The sequence below is a fragment of a genome, unplaced genomic scaffold (assembly GCF_019419815.1).
Source record: "Pyrus x bretschneideri cultivar Hongxiangsu unplaced genomic scaffold, Pyrus_bretschneideri_v1 Contig86, whole genome shotgun sequence".
NCBI lineage: Eukaryota > Viridiplantae > Streptophyta > Magnoliopsida > Rosales > Rosaceae > Pyrus > Pyrus x bretschneideri.
Genome location: NW_025999827.1, coordinates 1,164,960 through 1,191,049, shown reverse-complemented (window position 1 = coordinate 1,191,049; position 26,090 = coordinate 1,164,960). Strand labels below are relative to the sequence as shown.

The 26,090-nt window shown below is 35.4% G+C and overlaps 3 protein-coding genes across 3 annotated transcripts; all 3 read right to left on the bottom strand.

Moving 5' to 3' along the window:
• Positions 1 to 4,323: 4,323 nt before the first annotated feature.
• On the bottom strand, positions 4,324 to 4,932 carry LOC108867950 (eukaryotic translation initiation factor 4 gamma-like). The gene has a single exon (XM_048576199.1). The coding sequence runs from the start codon at positions 4,930 to 4,932 to the stop codon at positions 4,324 to 4,326; it is 609 nt and encodes a 202-aa protein (XP_048432156.1).
• Positions 4,933 to 8,637: 3,705 nt separating this feature from the next.
• On the bottom strand, positions 8,638 to 10,916 carry LOC125473423. The gene is made up of 4 exons (XM_048576198.1): positions 10,027 to 10,916; positions 9,627 to 9,935; positions 9,433 to 9,538; positions 8,638 to 9,330 (listed from the first exon to the last, which is right to left on the bottom strand). The coding sequence occupies exons 1-4, from the start codon at positions 10,914 to 10,916 to the stop codon at positions 8,638 to 8,640; spliced, it is 1,998 nt and encodes a 665-aa protein (XP_048432155.1).
• A 126-nt stretch (positions 10,917 to 11,042) lies between these two features.
• LOC103942047 lies at positions 11,043 to 12,293 on the bottom strand. Its single transcript, XM_048576197.1, has one exon. The coding sequence runs from the start codon at positions 12,291 to 12,293 to the stop codon at positions 11,043 to 11,045; it is 1,251 nt and encodes a 416-aa protein (XP_048432154.1).
• Between the last annotated feature and the right edge of the window lie 13,797 nt (positions 12,294 to 26,090).

Here is a 26,090-nt window from a genome sequence, read left to right as displayed (position 1 = left end):
TGATGCACAAGCTGCCAAAAAGAATTGAAAGATACGAGTTTTCTCTCAAATTTTATTATACCTATATTTTCTTTCAAATAACTATGCATAAAGATTAGCTACCCTTTTCTATGGGTTTATGCTTCAGATGTCTACCCTCAAGCAAAATGAATTCAGCAACTCGGGGGCTCTATGCCGGTAAAGAAAAAAAAATTTCATAATGCCCAGTTCACTTTTCCACAGCAAGATCCAAGGACATTATCATCCTCGGATCCCTTTTCATTTTTCGTTCACATGCTTCAGGTTTCTTTTCGAGACATCGACACCACCATGCCATTGTCCATGCTCAATATTCCCGTGACATCGCTAGAGTCCAAGCCAGCTCTACTAGAGCCTCTGCCTACTACGTTCCACCATCCAATTTGAATGAGCAAGATTCCTTGGTACCTACAATTTATAATGCCCGTGCTAGCATAATAACTTTTTATTAGCATGCACCACTAAATCGCCGAACCATATTGAGTATAAAGATGGGGGGGGGGGGGGGGGGGGGGGGGGGAACGTCACTGTTGAGCATAATGGTGCATACGTATGCCGGAAAGGAATCCACAAACAACTCATAATAATTGTGGAACTATAAGGGACATGGGGGATACTTTTTCCATCCCCTCATGTACTAGCCTACAAGCAAAATGTCGTGCTCAACTACCATCAATTATCAAAGCCAAGCAAACTCTGCTAATTTATCATAGTTAAGCACAGAGGCGTCAGAAAGAGAAGGAGGAACAACCACAACGATGGCAAACTCCAACTCAAGCCACCATGCCATTGTCAAAGTTGTCATGCAGGCCACCTCTCATGCAGCCATAACATCCATATCACTGCTACCAACAACTCCCTTGAGCTTAGCTCCGTACGGAAGATAAGCACTCTTTTAACCCATGCTATTTTTTGTATATTGCTTTTCTATTCCTTAAATCAATTAGAAAGTCAAATGCATATTTTATAAACTCCCGGTTTCACACTTATACCATGTCAACTGATAATTTTGATATTTACATGTTACTCATGCATATCGTGACTTAGGAATAGGGATGGGCAAAATACTCATGGATTTAGGTAATCGCGGTTACCCGTTTATTTAAAGTTCACGGTTACGGTTATAGGTAACCGTTTAGATGAACAAACAGTTATGGGTATAATCATTTATCCATGAAATTTAAATGGGGCGGTTATGGGTATTACTCGCGGTTATAACCGGTATCCATCGGTTATGGGTATTACCTGTGGTTACAACGGGTATCCATTTACCCATTTAATTTAATATAAAGGATATCCATTTACCCATTTATTTTGGAGCTTTGAATTTTCTGCAGTTATAACAGGTATCCATTTACAAAATAATCGATGCTCACATGATTATTGTGTGTTCGGACTAATGAAATGAAATGGTTTTCTTAAATCATGTTTCAGTTGCCATTGATGCTATTAGGAACGGGGAATGAAATGGTTATTGTGTGTTTACGAATCATGTTTCAACTTCTGAAAATGCTTACAAGGGAATCCTAACTGATCTTCCAAAGCCTGGAGGTGGCAGTTATAATGGGTATTCATCGAAATATTTTGGAGCTTTGAATCATTTAGTATTCGAGATAATGACTACTTTTTGTTTTTAGAAGCTTTACTTTGTAATCATATGGATTATAATTAAAGACTTGCTTGGGTGTAGCAGAAAAATGTTGTTATTTCAATTATTGGAATTGTATGAGGACTTAAATGAGTAATGCTGGAAGCTTTCCCCAACAATTAAAACTTCACTCATCAGCTAAAACTTTATTCAGCAATGCTGGAAGCTTTCCCCAACAATTAAATGAGTAATTAAAACTTAAATGAGTAATGCTGGAAGCTTTCCCCAACAATTAAAGCTTTCCCCAACAGCTAAAACTTTATTCAGCAATGCTGGAAGCTTTCCCCAACAATTAAAACCTCACTCATCAGTGCCAGAAGCGTTCCCTAGCAGCAACTAAAACTTCATTCAGTAGTACCAGAAGCTTTCCCTAGCAATTGAAACTTCATTCACCAGCGCCGGAAGCTTCCCCCGGCAACTAAAACTTCATTCAGCAGTGCCTGAAGCTTCTTCTTGTAGCTACATGTCTCTTCCATCAAAGCCAAATTTTGATTCCTTTCACATGCTCATGCATGCAATGCTGTAAAAGACAATGAAATTTCAAGTTCAAGTACAACAAGAAAATTGTCATGCAAAATCAAGCTTGGAAGCTAGCAACGGTTTGAACTATTCCTTATAACATGAACTTGGGGGCTGGTTATCTAATGTTTGTGGGACCATGATTTTCCAGGGGAGGAAGGCGGATCAAAATACAAATACCTTGAAAGTCTGGTCATGGACTCAATAGCTCTAAGCGGGGCTAAACTAACGGATCAGTAGTGTCACCATCATCCTGTTTTGTAGCAAAGGGTGAAGTCCAAACAACTTCACTGATATTGACCACGTTTGTTCCGTAAGACACGGGAATATGATCCAGCATGGAATCAGCCAGGTTCCTGTATTGTTGTAGTTCCAACAATCTAGGAATTGCGTGTGCCGCAAGCAAGCATACTTCGAAGAGGATGCAATATCTCCTCGTAGATATCCTCTAGGATTCTCCCAGCTTAATATAGAATTCAATCCTAAAAAAATCTCTCTCCCGACTAGTGCAACCGGCTTGCCCATGTCTCCATCATTCCTAGGGCAAGCAACAAACTTCTGGAGACGACAGCCACCCCATGAAACAATGAGGTCCCAGTGAACCGGCCTCATCCATCCATGGAACAGATTTGGGAGGCCTTGACAAACATCAACGATTATGTTGACAAGCTACAGAAAACTCTCGTGGCCTCTCGGGCAAAGAGCCATGCTAACTTTGTGGACATCGAAAAACGGATGAAGAATTTAAAGAACTCCAGTGGGACTACCCCCCAAACTCAGATTCCTGCTTCTAAATATGGTAACATAAGTATCATAAACCCTGAGGGAGAGGTCATCATGTCGACCACTACTTCGACCCTAACAGATATCGGTGATCCGAGTAAAGGCTCGTCGCGCGATGAGGAAATCACTTACGTCACCTCCGCAAGAAAGCTCCGAATCCCACAAGATTCCCATCCTCTGAACACTACAGGGGCACAAGTTCATTGGCCTGAAACCCATGATGGTTTACAGAAAGTCCATTTAAGAGAATTCTCTTTTTCAACCAAAGAGAGTTGATTTACTCTTCTGCCATTTTCAAGTTTAATAAGTTGAATAAAAAGTTGAATTTGCAAAGGGATTATAACTTAATTGGTTAAGAGCATTTTTTCTTGTATTTGGTTCGTATTTGAATCCTCCAACCCGTGCTTTACATGAATTTAGTGTAAATTAATATATCGTTGTAGAAACAAGAAAAATGATAAACACATATGCTTTTCTCCTTTCACACACCCTTATTTAATCATATTCGTTGTTTCTACGTAATTTATCCACTTTGATGACTAGAAATATAGAGAAATGTAAAGAGATTAAAAATACTAATCAGCTCAAACAAATAAATAAACTGCAGGATCATTGAATAATATCACTCCCTATGCAGTCTTTTTATTTTCCCTCTCACTTAAATTTTACACTACTACAATATATGCTATCACCGGCAGAGAACAAACCGACGAGAAATCAAATTTCTGTCGAAAATTTGGCACAAATCCGACATTAAACAATGTAATGTCGCTTTTCAATAGCGACACTATTGCTAGCGTCGCGAAAGGGCTTCAGTGTCGCTTTTTGAGCTTAATCCACCACTACACAGTGTCGCTTTAAAGCGACACTAACTTTAACGTCGGTTTAAAGCGACGCATACTTACACGTGCATCAGCTATTTAATTATAAAGTATGCAGTCTACTGTCGCTTTAAAGCGACATTATATTAAAATTAAATAAATAAAATATTCCTTAAACCGACGTTAGATAACAATTAAATAAATAAAATATAAAATCTAGTAACGGTCTTAACCGACACTATATTTGTTAATAATAATAAAAATAGATGGACAACTGCATGCAATTTTAATTAATTCCAACTAAAGTAAATTATATAATCAAAATTATAAATTTTAAGATCTAAATAAACATTAATGAAAATAAATAACAAAAACAATAGTGCCAAACTGTACATCTAACATTTCACATAAAATCCAAAAAGTCGTCCGTCGTAACAAACATTAAATCCGACATTACAAACATAACATTAAAAAACAAAAAGATAGACCAATTATACTGTCGTATTTAACCGACAAGAAAAAGAACCAATTAAACTACCCAACCGAATCTGCGCCTGAACGTCGTCCAGATCCTTCTGCTTGAGAACCTTCTCCTTGAGATCCTCCTCCTTGAGATCCTCCATCTGATCCAAAAATCCTCGACAAGTCCACATCAAATCCAACACCTGCAAGCATTCCAGAAAATCCCCCAACTGGAACTTCAGGAAAAGATCCACTAGGAGCAGCCATCTCAGGTCGATATACTGGCACTTGATAAGGTGGCTGCTGCATGTATGGCATGGGCGGCTGCTGCATGTATGGCATGGGCTGCGCAGGCATCGGATACACAGGATATGGAGGTTGCTGATTATGGCCAATATACGGATATGCAGGGGGAGGCTGACTTTGGCCCGACTGTTGAGGAGGTTGACTGTGGCCTGATTGTTGGGTTCCCGGGCTATACGGTGGTTGTGGCTGAAATCTTTGAAAAAACCATGCAAACAACTGATTTTGCTTGTTCTCTAGGTCCGAAATCCGTTTATTATTATTTTCGTCCCTCATTTTCAACTCATTATTTTGAGTCATCAGCAACGCCATTGAACTCTTAGATGATCTCCTGGAGGAAATTGATGTAGAAGATGAAGAAGATGCATAAGACACCATATCAGGAGTCACACCATGACCGTATCCTCTGACTCTATTATACCTCTCAGGACCCATAGTATCAACATAAACTTGGGTCCTAAGATCTTCATTATCGTCTTGGCCCGACTCAATCAATGTTTGCAGGTTGCTCTCCATTGTTGACTTGCATTACAATTTTTAAAAACAAAAATTCAATCGTAAAACAAAAAAATAAGATATAGATAATAAATACTAATAAAATCAAATACTAACACGAAAAAATCAATTACCCCTGTACGCTCCGATGTTTCATCAATCCATGTTTTATCTTTTCGTGTATGACATTCACGAAAAAAGGTTACAGGATCTGCTTCTTTCCCATGCTTCTTCCACTTTATCAAAAATAAAATTTCATACAAACAAATTAAGCAAACCTCATACTAAAAATAAATATAATTATTTAAAATTAATCATCTCTTCAAAATGTACAATCCATACATATTCTTCCCGCACTCTTGCAAAGGATTTTGTACCAGTAGTATGGTTCATTGATTTCAATCCCCGATTAATCTTATTTTTTTCAGCAACCTCCTGAAAAAAAACGAACGAAAAAAAAAAAGATTATATTAGGCAACTTTAAAGTTATAACGAAATAAATCGTGTAAGGTTTACCTTTGTTTTGTCTCTATTCCAATATGCCAACAAATCATCCCACTGGGCAGGAATCACATCAGGAGGAGGCTCGCTGCGCACCTCTTCTGCTCTTTTAGTATAATACTTTTTTTTTAACTTATTTCTAAACTCTTTGTGCGCATGCTCTGCAATCTTAAGCGTCATATGACGGATCAAAGGCATTTTTACTATATCTGCATCTTCAAAAAAAATATTTCCGTACATACATAAAAACAAAAAACAAAAAAAATCACGCTAGTCAAATATTATTACAATCATTGACCTATTCTTCTATTTTCAACTAAAAATAAAAACATCTATATATACCTTTATTCTATTCCAGAAAGCTTCCTTATCTTCTTCCGTAACCTTACGCCAATCTTTCTCCAACGGCAGATTTCTATAGTCCCTAACCTCCGCTGCTACATGTTTTGAAAAAGCACTAGCATTATCACTAATGCATTTTCCGGACGAATCAAACGAACAAAGCTGTTTCGTCCATTTAGGAATTGAGGGTCCACGCCTCCGTTGAGATGTACCTTGTTAATACAAACACACAATTAAAAACCAGGAAACAAATGTATATTTTCAGTTTAGCAATAATAATAGTTCAAACACACACACAAAAAAATAAAAATAAAAACTGAGATTAATAACAATTCAAAAAAGAACCAGCATCACCCTCGTCCTCTTCCAAGTGACGTTCTTCAGAACGTTGATCTTCACGAGAACTATCCATAGCAAAATTTAATGGAAGGAGAAGGAATATGGCTGAAATGGGGGAAAGAGACGAGAGACAGAAGTGGAACGAATATGGCTGAAGTGGGGGATAGAGATGAGAGACAGGAGTGGGGAAGTGGGGGATAGAAAGGAGAGACAGAAGTGGGAGGAGAGACAGAAGTGGGGAAGTGGGGGATAGAGACGAGAGACAGAAGTGGGGAAGCGGGTGGGGAAGTGGGGGATAGAGACGAGATAGGAAATCAAGAAGATTAAATGTGGATAATTGCATAGCGTCGAAATATGAACACTTTGCGTCGGTTAAAACCGACACAAGGTCTGACTTTGACAGAAAGCCTACACAGACCTGACATACTTTGGGCAGAAAGCTACAGACCTGACATACTTTGGGCTTGACATACTTTGGGCAGAAAGCCTGACATAATTTTCAGACCATTGCGTCGGTTAAAACCGACGTTATGTGGCATAGTGTCGAAATAAGGACCCATTGCGTCGAAATAAGGACCCATTGCGTCGAAATAAGGACCCATTGTGTCGCTTAAAACCGACACTATGTCTTATAGCTTTTGACTGAGGACAGTGCCGTCTGACTCAACCATCATTATAGGCTGACATACTATGTCAGTAGCGTCGAAATTAGGCCACATTGCGTCGAAATAAGAACAAATTTGTGTAGTGTCTCTGACAGAAAATCCATTGTAGCAGATACTCTCGAAATTGTATAATTTTGCGTCGGTTAAAGCCACTATAAGCATAATTTGATATGATAATGACTGACAAAGTCTTCCAACCCATTCCCCCGTGCAAAAAAACCAGGAAAATTCCCGCCCAACATAAAAAAAAAAGTTTTAAGTTACAAAAAAAAAAAGAACAAGGATAAAAATAGAAACAAAAAAATTAAAAAATTTTAATCCAAAATTAAAAAGTAATCAGTTATGTTATCTCATATAATATTTTAATAAATAAATTTATTAAGTTGAATCAATTTTTTTGCACTGTAATTGTTATTTTAATTTGTTTTTATTTTGATAATTTTTTGTTGTTATTTACTAGAATGGATTAGATGAACATAATTTGAGTTGTTTTGAGAAAATGGAATGAATAATATTTATAAGCATTTATGTTAAATTAACAATATTAAATATAACATAAACTTATAATATTTAGTAATATAACATTTGGTAACATTTCTCAAAAGTTTAACTTTGATAACATTTGGTTGTTATTTACTATAATGGATTAGATGACTTTGATAACATTTAATTTGTTGTTATTTTGATAACTTTGATAACATTTGGTTGTTATTTACTATAATGGATTAGATGAGCATTTCTCAAAAGTTTAAACCTTGCCAATGTAACTCAAAGCTTGCATTTTATTCTTTTTACAAAATCATCAATTTTCATTGATCATCACACTTTCATTAAGTATAACGTAAGATTTTGTGGTATCCACTAGTATAAATATTTTAATTTGAAGATCGAATTCATTCATTGTATTCATATAGGTTCAAGGAGTGTAGCTGCAAAAAATCATCAAAATCGGACTTAAAATAACCGTTAAATCGTCATTTTTCGTTGATAACCGTCGAAATCTTTTGTCCCGTTACTTCATCCCAGAATGTTTGTTTTTTGCGATTTTTTTCGTATACGATCTCGAATTATATACAAACATGTTTGACGGTTGGATCGTTGAAATTAGTTTCGTAGAATTCGTATAATAATTATATATATAATTATTATAATTTTTAGGGGTGTAAAATTGTTAAATTAATATATAATTATATATAATTATTATAGTTTTTAAATTAATATATATAATTATATAAAACTGTTAAATTAATATATAATTATTATAGTTTTTAAATTAATATATATAATTATATATAATAATAATTATAATTATTATAGTCTTTAGGGGTGTAAAACTGTTAAATTAATATATAATTATTATAGTTTTTAAGTTAATATATATAATTATTATAGTTTTTAAAACTGTTAAATTATATATAATTATTACATATGATTCACAACATTGCGTCGAAATATGATAATAATGCGTCGCATAAAACCGACGTAAGGTTAACGTTGCGTCGGTTTAGGCTAAGGTTGCGTCGGTTAAAACCGACGCTAGGTTAACATTGCGTCGGAATAGGCTAAGGTTGCGTCGGTTAAAACCGACGCTAAGTCTGACACACATGACATTTGCCGTCGGTTAAAAGCGACAGGAAACAAGAAAAAAAAAAAAAAAAAACAGAAATATAATTTTATGATAGGATATCATAGCATACAAAATGAAACAAAGTCTAATTAATACAAAAAATAATTAATATATTTATTCCCTGTCATCATCTGTTAACTCATCGTCGGTATTTGCATGATTAACGAACTCGGTAGGCAACGCTAATGATTCAAGAAAGGGAGTCTCTTCCACGTCAACCCTTGTAAGGAAATTTTCATTATCAAGAATTCGATCATCCAAGTTCGGCATGGCATAATCATCAATAGCATCACTATCCTCTAACACGTCAAATAAATCTCTTGGCTGAGTTCGAACAACTACGTGCCAACCTTTTTCAATCGTGTCCTCCACGTAAAATGCATGTAATGCTTGTGATGCTAGTATGAAAGGATCATCTTTAAATCCCAATTGATTGAAATTCACCATAGTAAATCCATATTGATCAGTCTTCATTCCTCGTGGACTTTCACTATTAACCCATTCGCACTTAAATAACATCACAGCTCGACCTCTATCTCCTGCTTCAGTAGGACCACAATATTTGACCTCGAACATATCTACAACTCTGCCATAACAATTCACTTGCCCAATTGCTCCAGGAACATTTGCAGGTACAAAGACACCACAATTTTGATTCTTATGCTTATCATCCACAGATTTTATACGAAATCTAAATCCATGAACAATGTGACTTTTGTATCTACTCACAACCCTACTAGGATAATTAGCTAGCCAATGCAAGTCTTGAGATATCAATGTGTCATTAGCATCATATCTTGAATTCATCTGTAATAAGTATTAAGATAAAAATTGACACAATAACTATAAACATGTTATAATTAAAATGCAAAACAATAAATAAATAATATGATTGTTATATCAACTCACATGTTGCTTGAACCATTCTGGAAATTCTTTCTTGCTTAGCTCCTTAATTTCTCGCATAGTTAACCTTTCTCGACGATGTTTAGTTTTCAAGAATTCTTCATGTTGCCTACACAATTATGTCCAATTTAGATAATTATTTTTTCAAAGTTAAGAAAACCAATAAAACATTAAGACGTATGATTAAACGTTCTTACCTTCTAAATGGGCTAACCTCATCACAATTATTTAGAATGTATCTATGGCACTGATCAAGAACATTTAGATCGAGCTCCACATTTTCTCCTGAACCCATATAACATCCTTTCGAGTCAAAAATTGATAACCCACCAGATACTCCACGTCCAATACCATCTTCATTTCGGCCTTTACGGGTACGACGAAACTCAACGTCTCTAAGATACATGGAAGAAAATGACAACCACTCATCCACCAAATATGCTTCAGCAATAGAACCTTCAGGACGACCTTTATTACGAACATAGCGCTTAAGTGTTTGCAAATACCTACAATTATAAAACGAAATACAAATTATTATAATTATTAATTAAAGTTATGACTACAATTGTAAAAAAATTATAAAAATTTATTCATTACCGTTCAATTGGATACATCCATCTATATTGAACAGGCCCTGCAAGAGCTGCTTCATCTGCCAAGTGAACTGGGAGGTGCACCATTATATCAAAAAATGCAGGAGGGAATATTTTCTCAAGTTGACATAATGTCAAGGCAATTCTTGAATTCAGTTGCTTAAATCCTTCCTCAGACTCCTTCTTACTACATAACTGTCTGAAAATTGCACTCAACTCTAATAAAACCATAGTAACAGCTTTAAGCAAAACCAGACGTATTGCAAGCGGGAGTAACTGCTGCATTAAAACATGGCAATCATGACTTTTCAACCCATGTATTTTTCGTTCATTCACGTGCACACATCGCGACAGATTTGATGAATATCCATCTGGGACCCGAATAGTAGACAATACTTTACAAAACGCAGTTTTTTCTTCTCTTTTCAATGTGAACAATGCTGGAGGTCGAAATGTTCTATTTCCTTCTCTACGTGGGTGTTGACTATGTCTTATGTTCAAGAATTCAAGATCTGCACGTGCCGCCAATCCATCTTTAGACTTTTCTATATCTAGCAATGTTCCCACCACACTGTCAAATATATTCTTCTCGATATGCATAACATCAAGACTGTGTCTAATCAACAGATGCCTCCAATAAGGTAGTTCATAAAAAATCGATTTCTTCTTCCACTGACTGTTACTACTTGTACTGCTCGAAGCTCTTCTTCTGCGTTGCCCAACTGAAGCATCCTTGTTTGGTTTTCCAAAAGTAAATCTCAATGTAGAAAGTTCTTCGAGACATTGTAAACCAGTCCACTGCCTTGGTGCACTACGATGCTCTCGACGACCATTAAAAGTGATGGTTTGCCTTCGAAACCTATGATTATCTTCAAGAAAACGTCGATGCCCCATATAACAAATCTTGCGACTCGCTGGCAAGTAAATAGATTCTTTATCATGCATGCAATGTGGACAAGCTTTATAACCATGTGTGCTCCATCCTGACAACATTCCATAAGCCGGAAAATCACTTATAGTTCATAACACGGCAGCCTTCATCGTAAAACTTTGGTTGGAATACGCATCATAAGTGGGAATGCCCACCTCCCACAACTCATTCAGCTCGTCAATCAATGGACGCATGTATACATCAATCTCTTTACCAGGACTGCGCGGTCCTGGTATTAACAAAGACAATAACAAATTTGGTTGCTTCATGCACATCCAAGGTGGCAAATTATAAACAGAAAGCACCACAGGCCATGTGCTATGATCATTCCTCATTTTCCCAAAAGGATTAAATCCATCACTGGCTAACCCTAATCGGACATTTCGAATTTCTGACGCAAAATCCGGATATAAATTATCCAAATGCTTCCATGCGGGAGAATCTGAAGGATGTCTCATAAACTCATCCTTAGGACATTCAGTTGCATGCCATCTCATATGTTCAGCCATATGCTTCGACATAAAAAATCGTTGCAATCGTGGTTTTAAAGGAAAATACCACATAACCTTTGCTGCGACCTTTTTCCTCGAGCTATCTTCTGCATTGGTAATTTTATATCTTGATTTACCACAAACTGAGCACACGGTCAAATCTGAAGTATCTTTCCAATAAATCATGCAATCATTGGGACATGCATCAATTTTCACATACGACAGCCCCAAGTCATTTATAAGTTTTTTTGCCTTATAACAGGATTCAGGCAAACAATCCCCTTCAGGCAACATTCTTTTAATTAACTCCAGTAAAGTGGTGAAGATCTCGTCAGGCATTCCCGCTAAACGCTTGATCTGATACAATCTTACAACTGCTTCCAATTTCTTAAACTCCTTACAACCTGGCCACAAATCTTGATCTGCATCTTCAAGCAACTTAAAAAAAGTCTTCACCTCTTCTGGACGCCCTTCCCCAATAGGGGGCTCAGTAGATGGCCCAACACCTTCTTCTGTTAATGGTTGGACAAATACATCATTAAGAAAATCATGCATGCCAATCACCTCATCTCCTGTTTCTTCTTCTCCAATTCCCACATTTTGCTCTCCAATGTTTTGCTCGCCATGATGTCGCCAACAAGCGTTTTTATAATCTTTATCCATATCATACAATATGAGATGTTCAACAATGGTGTTCCTAACAAAAGTATATCGATTACAACATCTTTTGCAAGGACATCTAAACTTATCAGGACCAACACCATTTGCAACTGCTTGATCCAAAAACAAATTAATTCCAGTTGTATACGCTTCAAAATTTCGGGGTATTGTCAACCAACTCTTGTCCATATTTTACCACTTTACGAAGGTAAAATATTACGTTGACACTAAGATGCCTACAATCTTTCAATCCCTATCATGTAGGCATAACTATCAAAATTTTCAATTTCTATCTTTCACCCCTCGAACTCTATCACGATTGCAATCTTTTAATTTTCAACACCTATTATAGTAAAAACAAATTAAAATAACAACAAAAAGTTATCAAAATTATGCTCATCTAATCCATTCTAATAAATAACAACCAAAAGTTATCAAACTTATCAAAATAACAACAAATTCAAATAACAATTAGAGTGCAAAAAAAATTAATTAATATATTCTTATATTCCTAATTATTATAAGTTTAGGTTATATTCTTATATGAAAGGTTATATTCTTATATGAAAGGATATTCTTATATTATAAGTTTAGGTTATATTCTTATGAAAGGTTATATTCTTATATTCTTATATTCCTAAATATTATAAATTTAGGTTATATTCTTATATGAAAGGATATTCTTATATTATAAGTTTAGGTTATATTCTTATGAAAGGTTATATTCTTATATTCTTATATTCCTAAATATTATAAGTTTAGGTTATATTCTTATTAGAGTGCAAAAAAAAAAAAATTAACATAATATATTCTTATATTACTCAATATTATAAATTTATGTTATATTTAATATTGTTAATTTAACATAAATGCTTATAAATATTATTCATTCCATTTTCTCATAACAATTCAAATTATGTTCATCTAATCCATTCTAGTAAATAACAACAAAAAATTATCAAAATAACAACAAATTAAAATAACAATTAGAGTGCAAAAAAAAAAAAATAATAACATAATATATTCTTATATTACTCAATATTATAAGTTTATGTTATATTTAATATTGTTAATTTAACATAAATGCTTATAAATATTATTCATTCCATTTTCTCATAACAATTCAAATTATGTTCATCTAATCCATTCCAGTAAATAACAACAAAAAATTATCAAAATAACAACAAATTAAAATAACAATTAGAGTGCAAAAAAAAAAAAAATTAACATAATATATTCTTATATTACTCAATATTATAAGTTTATGTTATATTTAATATTGTTAATTTAACATAAATGCTTATAAATATTATTCATTCCATTTTCTCATAACAATTCAAATTATGTTCATCTAATCCATTCTAGTAAATAACAACAAAAAATTATCAAAATAACAACAAATTAAAATAACAATTAGAGTGCAAAAAAAAAAAAATAACATAATATATTCTTATATTACTCAATATTATAAGTTTATGTTATATTTAATATTGTTAATTTAACATAAATGCTTATAAATATTATTCATTCCATTTTCTCATAACAATTCAAATTATGTTCATCTAATCCATTCTAGTAAATAACAACAAAAAATTATCAAAATAACAACAAATTAAAATAACAATTAGAGTGCAAAAAAAAAAAAATTAACATAATATATTCTTATATTACTCAATATTATAAGTTTATGTTATATTTAATATTGTTAATTTAACATAAATGCTTATAAATATTATTCATTCCATTTTCTCATAACAATTCAAATTATGTTCATCTAATCCATTCTAGTAAATAACAACAAAAAATTATCAAAATAACAACAAATTAAAATAACAATTAGAGTGACAAAATTAATTAATTCGACTAAATTTTTATTAATTTAACAAAAATAGTAGAATTTTATCTAAGTGCTTAAATTATAATTTTTGAATAAATAAACTTGTGTATTATACAATTTAAAAATTAAAGAAGTTAGTGATACAAACCTAATTTGTTGAAGAATTTCGACGTCAACAATTCTTTATGTACTCAACCAACTCAAATAAATTTCCTACAAAAATAAATTGTAACTAAAAATTAAACATAAGAGGAGAAAATAAAAATATTATAAGCAAGAAAAACTTACTGTTGTGAAGAGGAACAAATGAAGTTTGAAAACCAAAGGAGAAAGCTGAAAGAGAGAGAACACGGGAGACTTTGTAAAAATTGGAAGAACGAATAAGAAAAGTGAAAGAGAAGAAAAAGAAAACACGGGGGAGAGGATATAAAGACGATCAATGTGTCGCTTACAACCGACACTGGTTTTCAAAATATATATGGCGCTCAAAACCGACGCAGGATTTAAAATATTAAAAACAAGAATTAGTGTCGCCTAAAACCGACACCCATAGTTTATGTCGCTTAAAAGCGACACTATTTTATTTAAAGCGACGCCAGTACTTAAAAATATTAAAATATATGTCGGTTATAAGCGACACTAAATTTTTACGTCGGTTTAAAAGCGACATAGAAATTTTATGACGCTTATAAGCGACAGTAAATACGACGTCATCTTCAGTGAGTGTCGCAAATCTCTTTTTCGCCACTATATAATATTAAACCGACGCAACAACTGACACTATTAGGTCCTTTTGTAGTAGTGTTATTTCTTTAGCAACTCCTGTTAACTTTCAATATATTGCATGTCACACCACTTTGGAGAAACAGAGTTGACAGTTGAGGTTACACTACATAAGGTAAAGCTTGATGCTACCTTGCGCTCAAAAGAAAACAACGGTGACAAATAACAAACTCTTAACGACTCAACAACCACTAATCGATCGAACCAAAATAGGATAAGCTTTGATTATTTTTGTACTCAGAAGTTCAATCTTTTCTGCATTAAGGATAACATTTGATTTATTTCCAAAAAGAAAAAGCAGAAAAAAAAAATCTTAAATTAAACTAGATTGGAGCTTGAGGCCTTGAGGGGACCAAGGATTATTCTATCCGAGAGTTAGTTCTTACTTCTTACTAATTGTTCTGAGGGGGAAGAAAACTTGTAATTGATGACTAAACCTGAAGCTACATGTCGTCAATGAGAAAATCTCAATAAATTGGTAGTGTAGTGTAGTCAAGGACCTCTCCCTTCCCAGGATCAATAGTATCTGATCCAGTTGTTAGTGCCTTCTCAACGTCTTTCTCCATTTCCTCTACCTGCAATTAAAATATATGAGACATTTTACATTGTGGAAAAATAGTGTCACCATTCATCAATAATGCACCTACAATGTGAAAAAATGCTTTTGAAAATCCAAAGCAAATTACAATTTTGTAACGCAATAGTAATTAATTATGTGAGCTGATTTTACATTTTTTAGCCTCCCACAATATTTTTATCGATGATTGAATAAATCAAATAAAAACAAAAGATATAATTAAACTGGATGTGTAAGAAGAAAAAAATAGTGTCTTTATCATTTCCCTTAATTATTCACCTTGTGAATGACATCCTTGGCTAGCTCAGCTTTCTTGACTGCCTCGTCAGCAAGATGTTCAATGGACTCCATAGCTTCTCTAAGCTTGGCATCCTCAGGAAGCTTGTCTGTCACTTGCTCAGCAACCTTCTCTACCTCCTCAACTAACTCTTCCACCACCTGTGTCACAGATTTCACTGTTTCTATTACCATGTCCACCTTGCCTAAAACCCCAAAATTTAAATATACTAATTAGAAGCTTAATAATCCAGATAATAATAATAGAAAAGTTAATACGATGGAAAATTAATGATAATTAGGTTTGAAAAAGTACCTTTAAGGGCTAGCAAGGGTCCCCATTTGTGTCTCAAAGAAGGTATTATGATTGTCAACATTAATCCTACAATCTAGTTTTTCCTGCAACGAAGGCCAAAAGCACCCGAGTTAATATGTGTGCCAAGTAAAGTTAATCAAAAGCATCCGCAGTTTAGATTAGTTATAAAGTAAAATATCATTTGTATTTGTATCAAAAAAATAACAACTACGATTCAAATAATGTCCCCAAGAAGATAATGGGGAGTTATGAGCAGGAAGTTGAGCATCTGGTGTGGATTTATTTGACGCATGAGTGACCCCTTAACCACAGCCAGATTTTGTGACAATTTAGAAAAACAATAAGTGGAAGATTTATGCAGAAAAATATATAATACTAGTGAACTGAAGCTTACAAGGTGACTAGTCTCTGATGATGATTTCTTCTGATCAATTGATGACGATCACATGGGATTTTGGTGAATGATGATCTTTGATATGCAAACGTGGTATGGAGTAGTTGGGACTTGTACATGTTAGGGTATCGGAAGCCATTGATGGTTGCCATAGATCAATTCCAAAAGGAGATGTTTCTAATAGAACAAGGAAGAGCAAAGAAAACGAGAACAGACTAGTTTACACGTACATCACCTTTTAGTAGACAAGAAAATCTTCTGTGACGGATATAGATATTCTCAAAGGCACTTTGTATCCCATTCATGAGGGGAAAAAACATTTGATTTTTTTATGTTGGGGACAACGACTTTTGATTTATTTTATTAAATGTAAGGGCCCTCTCGCCATTTTTGACCTCCAACTACATTTTATGATAATTGAGATGGAAATTTTCGAAACTGAATCTGGTCTACTCTAACTCATCATCACTACGCTAACACAATGGCTTTCAATAATCACTGCTTCAATAAATCAAGCAAATTAATCACTATTCTGTGACTTGGAAAAAAAAATTAGACAAAATATAAAAGTGATTGGTAACTTTTTTTTTTTTTTTTTTTTTTTTTTCGAAAGGAGGACAATTGGTGGTAAGCTACGATTATCCATCACTTTTAGGCCCAGAGTGGCTATTGGGAATTTCATTCTGCCCGTGACCACAATTAAACAGACTCACTAACTCGGAACATCGAACAATATGATCTAATAATATTTCATAGAGGTTGAATCTTTCATGTACCAGAGATGCATTTTCACATTGCCCCCATACGAACAACGTTGCAGAGAAAATTTATTGATATGGACGTACAGCACAACATTTAGTAGATAGGCCCCCTTCGTCCATAAGAATTAGGTACGAACAGGGTATATATTCATATCATTTTAATTCCAAAAAAACGAAGGATAAGTCAGCCATATAGGAGAATGATAAGGTGGTTCTCATATTTAATACCCATAACCTTTTTTATTATTATTATTTTTATACTAAATATGATATATTTGCACCAAGGACTCTGTGATTCATGCAAAGTCACCATTAGAATAATTGATAACAAAATCACTATTCATAGAAATTAAACCTACAACTTCTCACGTAGAAATGAAAGAATATTACTAAGCCACGATGTTAAAACCCTACATATCTAAGGATAGCTTAGATTGATTCATGTTCAATCAACTGGTTGGCAAAAAATGGGAAGTTGACCGTCTTGATGGAGGGTCGACCTTAATTACTAAGATTAGTATTATTAAAGACTTGATAGAGCTTAGTGGGCCTACTTTGGTTAGCGGGCCATCATGTATCCCTTGGTTTATGTCTAAGTGGCACCTTACCAAGATTTAAGTGTGTACTAGACCTCGAGTGGAGAGTAAGAATAATGTGTGATTGCTAGTATGAAAATATGAGCCAATGACCATATTGGAAGTATTTTGTAGAACTTGTATGTCTATATGACTAGATATTTGGTCGTCATGTGGAATCAATAGTGTATGTGCTCACAATACAATCATGGGTGTTGATATAGGATGTATGACGTATGTTGTCTGATGTGTGATGATGCGACTGCACCATGTAGTAGTTTGGTACATGGATAGTCCTGCTTGGTCAATCTGCAATGGGGGATCATACACATTCTAGGGATGATCTTGTTTGGTATATTCGAGATGGGTGATTAGTACCTAGTATTATATGAACTAGTCATGCCTAGTTAATCCATAGTAAGAGCCACACTATTAGGCTATGCCTATGGTTTTGCTGGTTAATCCGACTTAGGGGGTGTGATCATGCTTAGTATAGCACGATAGTTGACCACTACCTAGTACTATAGGATACAATACTTCTTGGTTAATCAGCATTAGGAGACCCCACTATTAGATGCATGTCTATGTTCATGCTTGGTTAGTCTACGTTGGGGGACCATAAGCATTCTAGGGGTGTTCATGATGGTATATCCACGGTGGATGACAACTACCTAAGGAATGGTTGTATCTGGTAAATCTGTGTTGGGCAGCCTCTTCCTATTTGAATTCCGTTGAGTTATCTGGAATCCCTTTTCCTATTCAGTTTTGTTGAGTAGTCCGGAATCGTATCTTCATTGGATTCCCTTGAGTGGTTCGAAATCCTTTTTGCTATTCCGTTCCGTTGATAATTGGATTTCAAGTAGGGAAATACAACAAACCTTACGGAGGTTGGCTTTATTAAACTTAGTGAAGTGATATATGATCTTAATGGTTAATCAATGTAGTTAAATGTTAACATTTAGCATCCTTGATTCATTGAATCGATTATTTTTTATTGTGATTATGGAATTGTTGTAAAAAAGAAATATAATGTATATATGGAAGATGAATTGATATGTTGGCCCATCACTCTTATTGGGAAAGGTTTGGAACTCTATGTTTATGGCCAGTTAATGGCATGAGAAATTCAGAGCTAAACAAATGGTGAACTACGAATGGCTTGATCCTGACTTAGGGTATGTAGGCAGCCTAACCTAATTGTTAGATGTAGCCATAAAGTAAAGTAAGGTTACTATGTTGTAGAATCATTAGTTTGTTTTTGGTCATGTCTCGGAAGCGAGACATGGTTGTTGAGCATGTACGCTCAAATGTCATGTATCGATCCTAGACGTATCTCAGGATTTGGCCGTGAGGAAAATCTTTAGGTAGTGTCATGGGTAACTAAGATGAGACTGTACATAAGCGGTTGACTTTGTTGGTTTGAAGTCTTATGTTATTCTTACCTACATTGTTATGGTTTGAACTAAGGTACTGAAAATTTCGAGGACAAAGTTTTTTATATGGAGGAAGGCAGTGAATCCTGTCCCAAATTTCACTATTCACTCGTTCGTATTTTGTATTTTTGAGCAATTTTTTTTTTAATTAATCTTTGGATTTTTTGTTAGTTAGTTAAAGTTTGATATATCATGGTTAGTCATTGAAAATTCATAGACTTCACAAGGTTGCTTTTAGTATTTTTGATAGAGCTCGATTCTACAAACGTGAAGGCAAAAGTTGCTCGTGAAATAGGATTATAACGAAGGAAAAATAAAATCAAAGGTAGGGGTATGTTTGTAAATTGGACCTTTTAAAAAAGGCAGGGGTGTGTTTGCAAAACGCGATAATCTGTTTATTAGTAAACATTAGACGGAGAACATGTTAATTTGAGCATAAAGAGGCTGGTTATATTTGGTTGAATTTATTCTTTGGAGAATCATGAAAAAAAGTTGGGATTCCACTATAAACCACCATAAAATCAATTGGTAATATGGGAAGTAGCTCAACGAGGTGATGGAGTAGCTCAACGAGGTGATGTGGAACGCTTGTAGCCATTTGGCTTCACATGTGGGACAACCTGCAAAGATCAATTTATGTGAATGTTGACATTAGTTCTTTGATTAACTCCTCTGATTAACAGTCTAAATTTTTTCAAGTACTTTTGGTCATGCGAGGTTTGTTCGTTCGGTGCTAGTATATATAAGCTATTTGGGTTCAATGGGAAAATGAGTTGAGGAAAGTACATAAAAATAATCCAAGAGGGACTCCATGATTATTTACTCGTCCATAATCTATTAATGGATTTGGTATATGTATGCACGCCAACACATTTGACAATAGGAAAGTATGAAATAGATCGATGACTTGTTCTTGCTAGCCTACCATGATCAGTTACAAATTTTCTTGAATAATAGCATCTCCAAGATGTAAAGGTTTTGTGTGCAGATTGCGATAGACCTTGTATGATTTCAAGCAGCCTCCTAGAGTGTGGTTTGTGTTTAGGTTTATATTTAACATTGGGCTTTGTGATAATGGAGGCCCAGAGATGCAAAAGCAAATGAAGACTTGCTCGAGCCTAATCAATAAGCTCGAGAGGGGTGGGAAGCCATTTCAGCAAAAGTATAGGCCACATGCCTATGATTGAAGTGATGAGGAGCAGAGAACGCCTCACCACCAGCCAAAAAGCACTTTTTAAGGGTATGGATAGGTAATTAAGTGATGACGCATTGCCTTCCGAAAGATATCAGCTAAAGGCAAAGAGGGGACAATTAGGCCATATTGTCTATAAAAGTAGAGAGAGACACCAGAGACAACGACACTTAACCAACCAATCAAAAGACATCCAAACTCTGCTCTCAAGCCAGTTCGTACCCATAAAACTTTTGTCCAGATCCAGTCCTTTTTAGCTATAGTTCCTTTAGGCAAAACCATCTTTTGTCAAGTTTAAAAGCTCTTCTACCTTCCCTTAGTGTTGATTCCCTTTAGTAAAACCTATTTACTTTTCATCCCTCTCAGTATACAAACCTCTGTAAACCAAAAGAGAAGTCGTTGCAAGAAGTTCAACCTTGCCCGACAAGGTTAAATCTTGCCCGAATCTCTTTTGCTTGTACCTATATATAGTAGATCTATCATTTAATGCATTTTTCTTTATGTATTTAAGCCATTTTCAACAGTTTTACACTTAAAAGTTTCATTTGCGATCGAATCTGGGTAACTTAATGAACCTGTTTTTATTAAAGCAAACTTTAATCAAGGAAATGGTTGAGAAGGCCTTGAACTCCTTTCATCTTGGATATACAATGTTATGAATTAAAAGCCCTTTTTTACAAGGCAAGAAAAAGAACTTAATGCAGACTTAACCCATTTGCGACAATCCTTTGATAAACAAGAAATTTAAATAACTTGTGGCGCAAGTAATCGGCCTAAATCACATCTATTCAACAATCTATTATACAAAGATAACAGTGGCATGCTCAGATCTTTGTTAGTTTTCATTATGAGCCTTAAGCCCTACACCAAAGGCCCCACAAAGGCACCTTTCAAACTAACCATAAACTTGTCTTGCAACACACCAAGTAGCAAGATCTTGCCCAACAGGCAAGAAATAGCCACTTTCTCGGGGAGCTATACAAAGGACCAGATCCAGAAATCTTGCCCAAACATAGTTTGGGCACGCTTGGTGAGACCATTGATAATCTTGTATGCCAAGAAGAAGGAATAAGTGAAATTTCAGGTGGAAAACAGAGTTTGGGTAATCCTCTTGTCCGACAAAAGTAAACATGATAGATCACCCAGAAGATTTTCCTTCACTACAAGGTCCTGCGATTCTAAAGAACCTATCTTCTTCTGAGAAGTCAGGTGGAAAAGTTACTAATGAAGACTTGCAAGCTACCATGGTGCAAGTATTAGGATGTATGGAGAAGATTACTCTGGAGACCAGATGAGAAGTTAACAGACTTTTTCCTTAACAGGAACTCTACAGAGAAAGTTGGAGTTAGAGTACTCTACACTAAGGGATGGCTATGCCAGGGATCCAACCAGAAAAACAAGTCCAAAGAAGGGACCAGTGATTCTTTTGTTCCCCTTACTCGAGGAAAAGAAAGACAAGGGGAAGAAGAATGGGGATGCTAGAACTAATCGGCCAAAGGAAGAAAAGATTCAAGAAACAAGTTTGCCAGACCCTCTACTACTCCCATTAGATAGCAGAGGGCAGATCGAGCTAAAAGGAAGGAAGTTTGAGACGACCCATCAAGTGGGAGCGACAAGTGAGAAAGGTTTACCCATAGCTGTGGGCAAACCCCTACTTTATAGGTTACCATCGTTGGCTAATAAGGGAAGATAAGCACGGTGGAGGCAGCTAGAACCATAGAGGGAGGCTTTCTCAGGCAATGAGCATAACCCAAAGTAGGGGACTTCTTACACCCCACACAACAATGTGGCTAACCAGCAACTCAGAAATAGGTTAGCACAATTAAGAATGATAGTGGTCCACAATGCTTAGCCATAGGCTCGCCCGCAATTCAGGATACCATACTAGAAGCCTTATTTAGAGTACATTGATAAGCAAAATCTTTTCCCTCTCAACTTCAAGATGCCCGCATTCCCAACCTTCAGTGGGGAAAACAGTAATGCGTCTTCCAGATACCACATTTTTAAGTTTTCAAACTATTGTGTGGCATTTGAAGACAACCCTAATTACAAGTTGAGATTGTTTGGAAATTCATTAATAGACTTAGCCTCTTAGTGGTATTCTCTGTTACCCTCTAATTCCATTGCCAACTGAGGGGAAAACAGAGATGGCCTTCCATGAGTAGCTCTACAGAGCCAAAAATGACCAGCAACGATTTGGTGGAGGTAAAGCAGTATGAATATGAGTTTACAAGGGATTTTATGATGAGGTTCAAGAGAACCAGGATGAGGTGCCACTTCCCAATCAATTATGCTAAGCTCATAGCCATTGCCCAAAAGGCTCTAAGGCTACCTTTGAGAAAGAAGTTTTATGATGTACAGTTTAATGAGCTTCAAGAGTTGGTGATTGTAGCTACTAAGTGTGAGAAGTTGCTGACAGAGGAACAGTAAGTGAAGCACTTATCTAAAGTGCCTCATTTCTATAAGAACAAAGCCCCAATACACTAGTTGGAGTTTGAAGGCCTAGAGCTGGGAGAAAATTATAGTAATGTGGGAAAAGGGATTGAGTTGTGTGTTGTAGAGATGACCACTCCTTTCAAACCTTTAATGGTGAAAGGATTAGTCCAGCCTGTCAAGGACCAGAAAATTGTGATGAATGATGGAGGTTTTGTACTTATGAAACCCCCAAAGTACCAGGCTTATTATTTTTATCTAACCAAGGCAGCATACATCTATGAGAAATTAGTGAGGGCTAGGGTGATCTTGCCCGACATCACCAAGAAGATGCCCAAACCAGAAGAACTTAGAGGGAAGAAGTACTGCAAGCTTCATTACACCTTCAATCACTCCATAGCTAATTGTGTGCAGTTCAAGGATTGGATCCAGGATCTCATAATTAAAGCAAAATTGTTATTGGAAAAACCCCAACCCAATATGATGATTGACACAAATCCATTCCTAGAAGCCCCAATCAACATGATCAACCTTAACTTGGTTGAAAAAGGAAAAGCAAAAGCTACCTAGGATATGATTGGAGAGAGAAGGCAAGCTATTAAGCTCACAGAAGGTATTAGAAGGTTGCCCGACAGACCCTATGCAACTATGGTCAGAGGAGTGATTTTATGTAGCAGGTGTCAGTCGAGTGTGAACTCAAGGTACCAGCATCAAGCGCGGTTATTGATCAAGATTTAGTCAAAAGAAGAAAGATGGAGGAACAAGAAACCCGCATAAGTGTTATTTGGGCCAAAAAAAAAGAAACCTCCAAGAATGTGTTCCAGAGATTGGAAGGAGATTTAGAACCTAAGGGCCTATTTTAGGTATTCAGAAACTATGAAGCCTTTGAAGAGGTGGAGAACAAATAAGCAAAGTTGCCAAGGTGGGTGGATGTGAAACCTCCCTAGCCAAGTTACCATAGCAGTGTAAGACAAGGATGGCAAGAGAGAACAATGAACCCAATTTCCCCAGTTACTAAGAAAGATTTAGCCTGACTCGGCCGAGGGTGGCACATAGTTGGGAAAGATGGGAGACCTATTAGAGAGATGAGGGCATCCATGATAAGGAGGGTTCAAAGGCAGATTAAGGCTCATATGAATTCATTGAAAATCCCTACCATTTCAGAATCTTTTGAAAATGTCAAGTTCGAAAAGGTCACCTAAGGGGGAAGAAGACAACTCCAATGAAAAAGTTAGAAAGAGATAGACAGAGCTAATAGTAAAGCTAAAGTGAAGGAGATCATGTACCTCAAAACCCCCATCTAGGGAAGTATAGAATCTTGAGAAGAGCTCAAGAGAGTGTGGTGATGATGCCTACACCAGGCTGGAGTCCATAACGTATCTTGTAATATCCCCAAATTTTTAGGTGGTGACTATGAGTAGATTACTTGTGGCCATTAAAAGTTCTCTTACTTTTAAGACCAAGCTTTGGCTTGAAAAAAAAAAGAAAAAAAAGAAAAGTTGACGTTAGAAAAAAGGAATAAAAGGGGATGGGTTCTAGAAAACCCCTCAATTAGCTGCTTCCCCTTCCAACCAAAAGAAATGAAAGGGTCATCCCTTTTTAGCTCTTGTCAAAAAAGGAAATCCAAGGAAGAGGACTTAGTTTTCCTTGCTTGTGAGGACTAGAACAAGTGAGGATCTTTCCTTTGTCTCCATTTAAGGTATCTATTTCTTACCTTTGGGATCTATTTGATTGTTTTTTGGTTTGTTAACCCATGAATTAGTTTGGGTGGGAGTAGGAAACATGAAGGTATCATAGTCCATGTTATAGTTTTAGACTTGAGCACCAAGTGTTTGATTAAAGTCCCCAATTAATCTTGAATTAGGGTATGTTGTTGGTATTTGTATAAGTGGTGTGTGATGATTTTTCTTACTTATAGATAAGGAAGAGAAGGACAAGGGGACTACGGAACAAGTTGACGAACACCTTGGAAGTTGAATGTCAAGAATTTAGTTTGAGGTAGGGGTGCTTTAACCATAAAAATATTTTGATTTTTCAATTTTACTTGATCAAGGATTGTTGGCATTTGAGCACTATTTAAAGCTTACTTAAAATGTTTTTCTTTTTCGATTATGTGAAAGAAGTGAAGAAAATATTTCTCTATGGTTTGATCTTAATGATTCGAATTCTGTTGCTACAATTTTCGTGAGTTCAAAGTGATTGAAATGATTTTTCAAGATTTGGTCTTGATGTGCATGCCTCTTATTTTACTCTATCGAATTTTGAAGCATCTTGATATGAATGTTCAAATTGTGAAATTGTGAAAGTAGATGGAAAGTAGTATAATACCTGTGCAAATGTGAATGTTGAGAAATGTATGAATGGGCACAATGACCCAAGGTTCCCCGGGGAAAGCTCCATGTGTGGAGGCTGTGAAAATGAGTTACGAAAGTGATAAATACATGTGATATGAATATTGGTCAGGTATATTACGGTTCTTTCCAATATGCTTGTCGCTTGTTTGGGATAAAAGAAATTCTTTGTGATTTGTTGTGCTAGTGATTATTTAAATGGTAATGGCTTTGTTATCTTCATGACAAAAGAAGTGACTTTGAACTTGTGTGTTGTACCGTTGTTATCAAGCTATTGATGCTCCGAAATCTTTGGTTTTCTATCATATGTTATTTTCCACAAACTTTTGAGCATATTTCAGATTTGTTGGATTACGTAGTTGTGAAAATAAGTGGTTTTGAATCACTCTTACTACTTTCGGCATGCATTAGAAATTTTAAATGACTACGAACTTACCCCTACTGGGTATTTTATGTTCACCCCGTTTTTACTAAACATGTACTTTCAGGTGTGTAAAGTCGACTAGTTGAGTTTCAAGTGGCAGCTCTAGTGTGGGCTAGTTGAAGGGAGTCCAGGAGTACAAATCTTTTGGGTGAGCTGCCAAAGTGTTGTATAGTTAGTCTCTGTCTGTAATCGATCCTTTTGTTGTGTAGCAGACTAAGTTGTTGTACATCTCAATAGGTTAGAGTCTCTACTTACCTGGGCTATGAGAACTATGTATATATAATACTACTCATCTTTTGGCTTGTACAGTTTTTTTTGCTGATATACATTTCATCAAATGGCCTATTTATGTTTCCGTGTAAGAAGCTTTGAAGGCCTTTTGTGAACTCATTATAATATGCAAGGTTTTATGAGTGGCTCTTGAAGAACCACTATAAACTTGGTTATGCTTAAAACCGTGGGTATGTATATCCTACGTAGGTGACTTTTTGGCAAGGTTCAGAATTTTACCCTTTGGAATATAGACAGTTTTATTTACAAAGTAATTTGGTGCTGCTGAAATTGTTTTTACAGGAAAACAGCTGCATGCCTATTTTAGTTTTAAATTTTCTTATACTTCTCGAACTTGAAAATC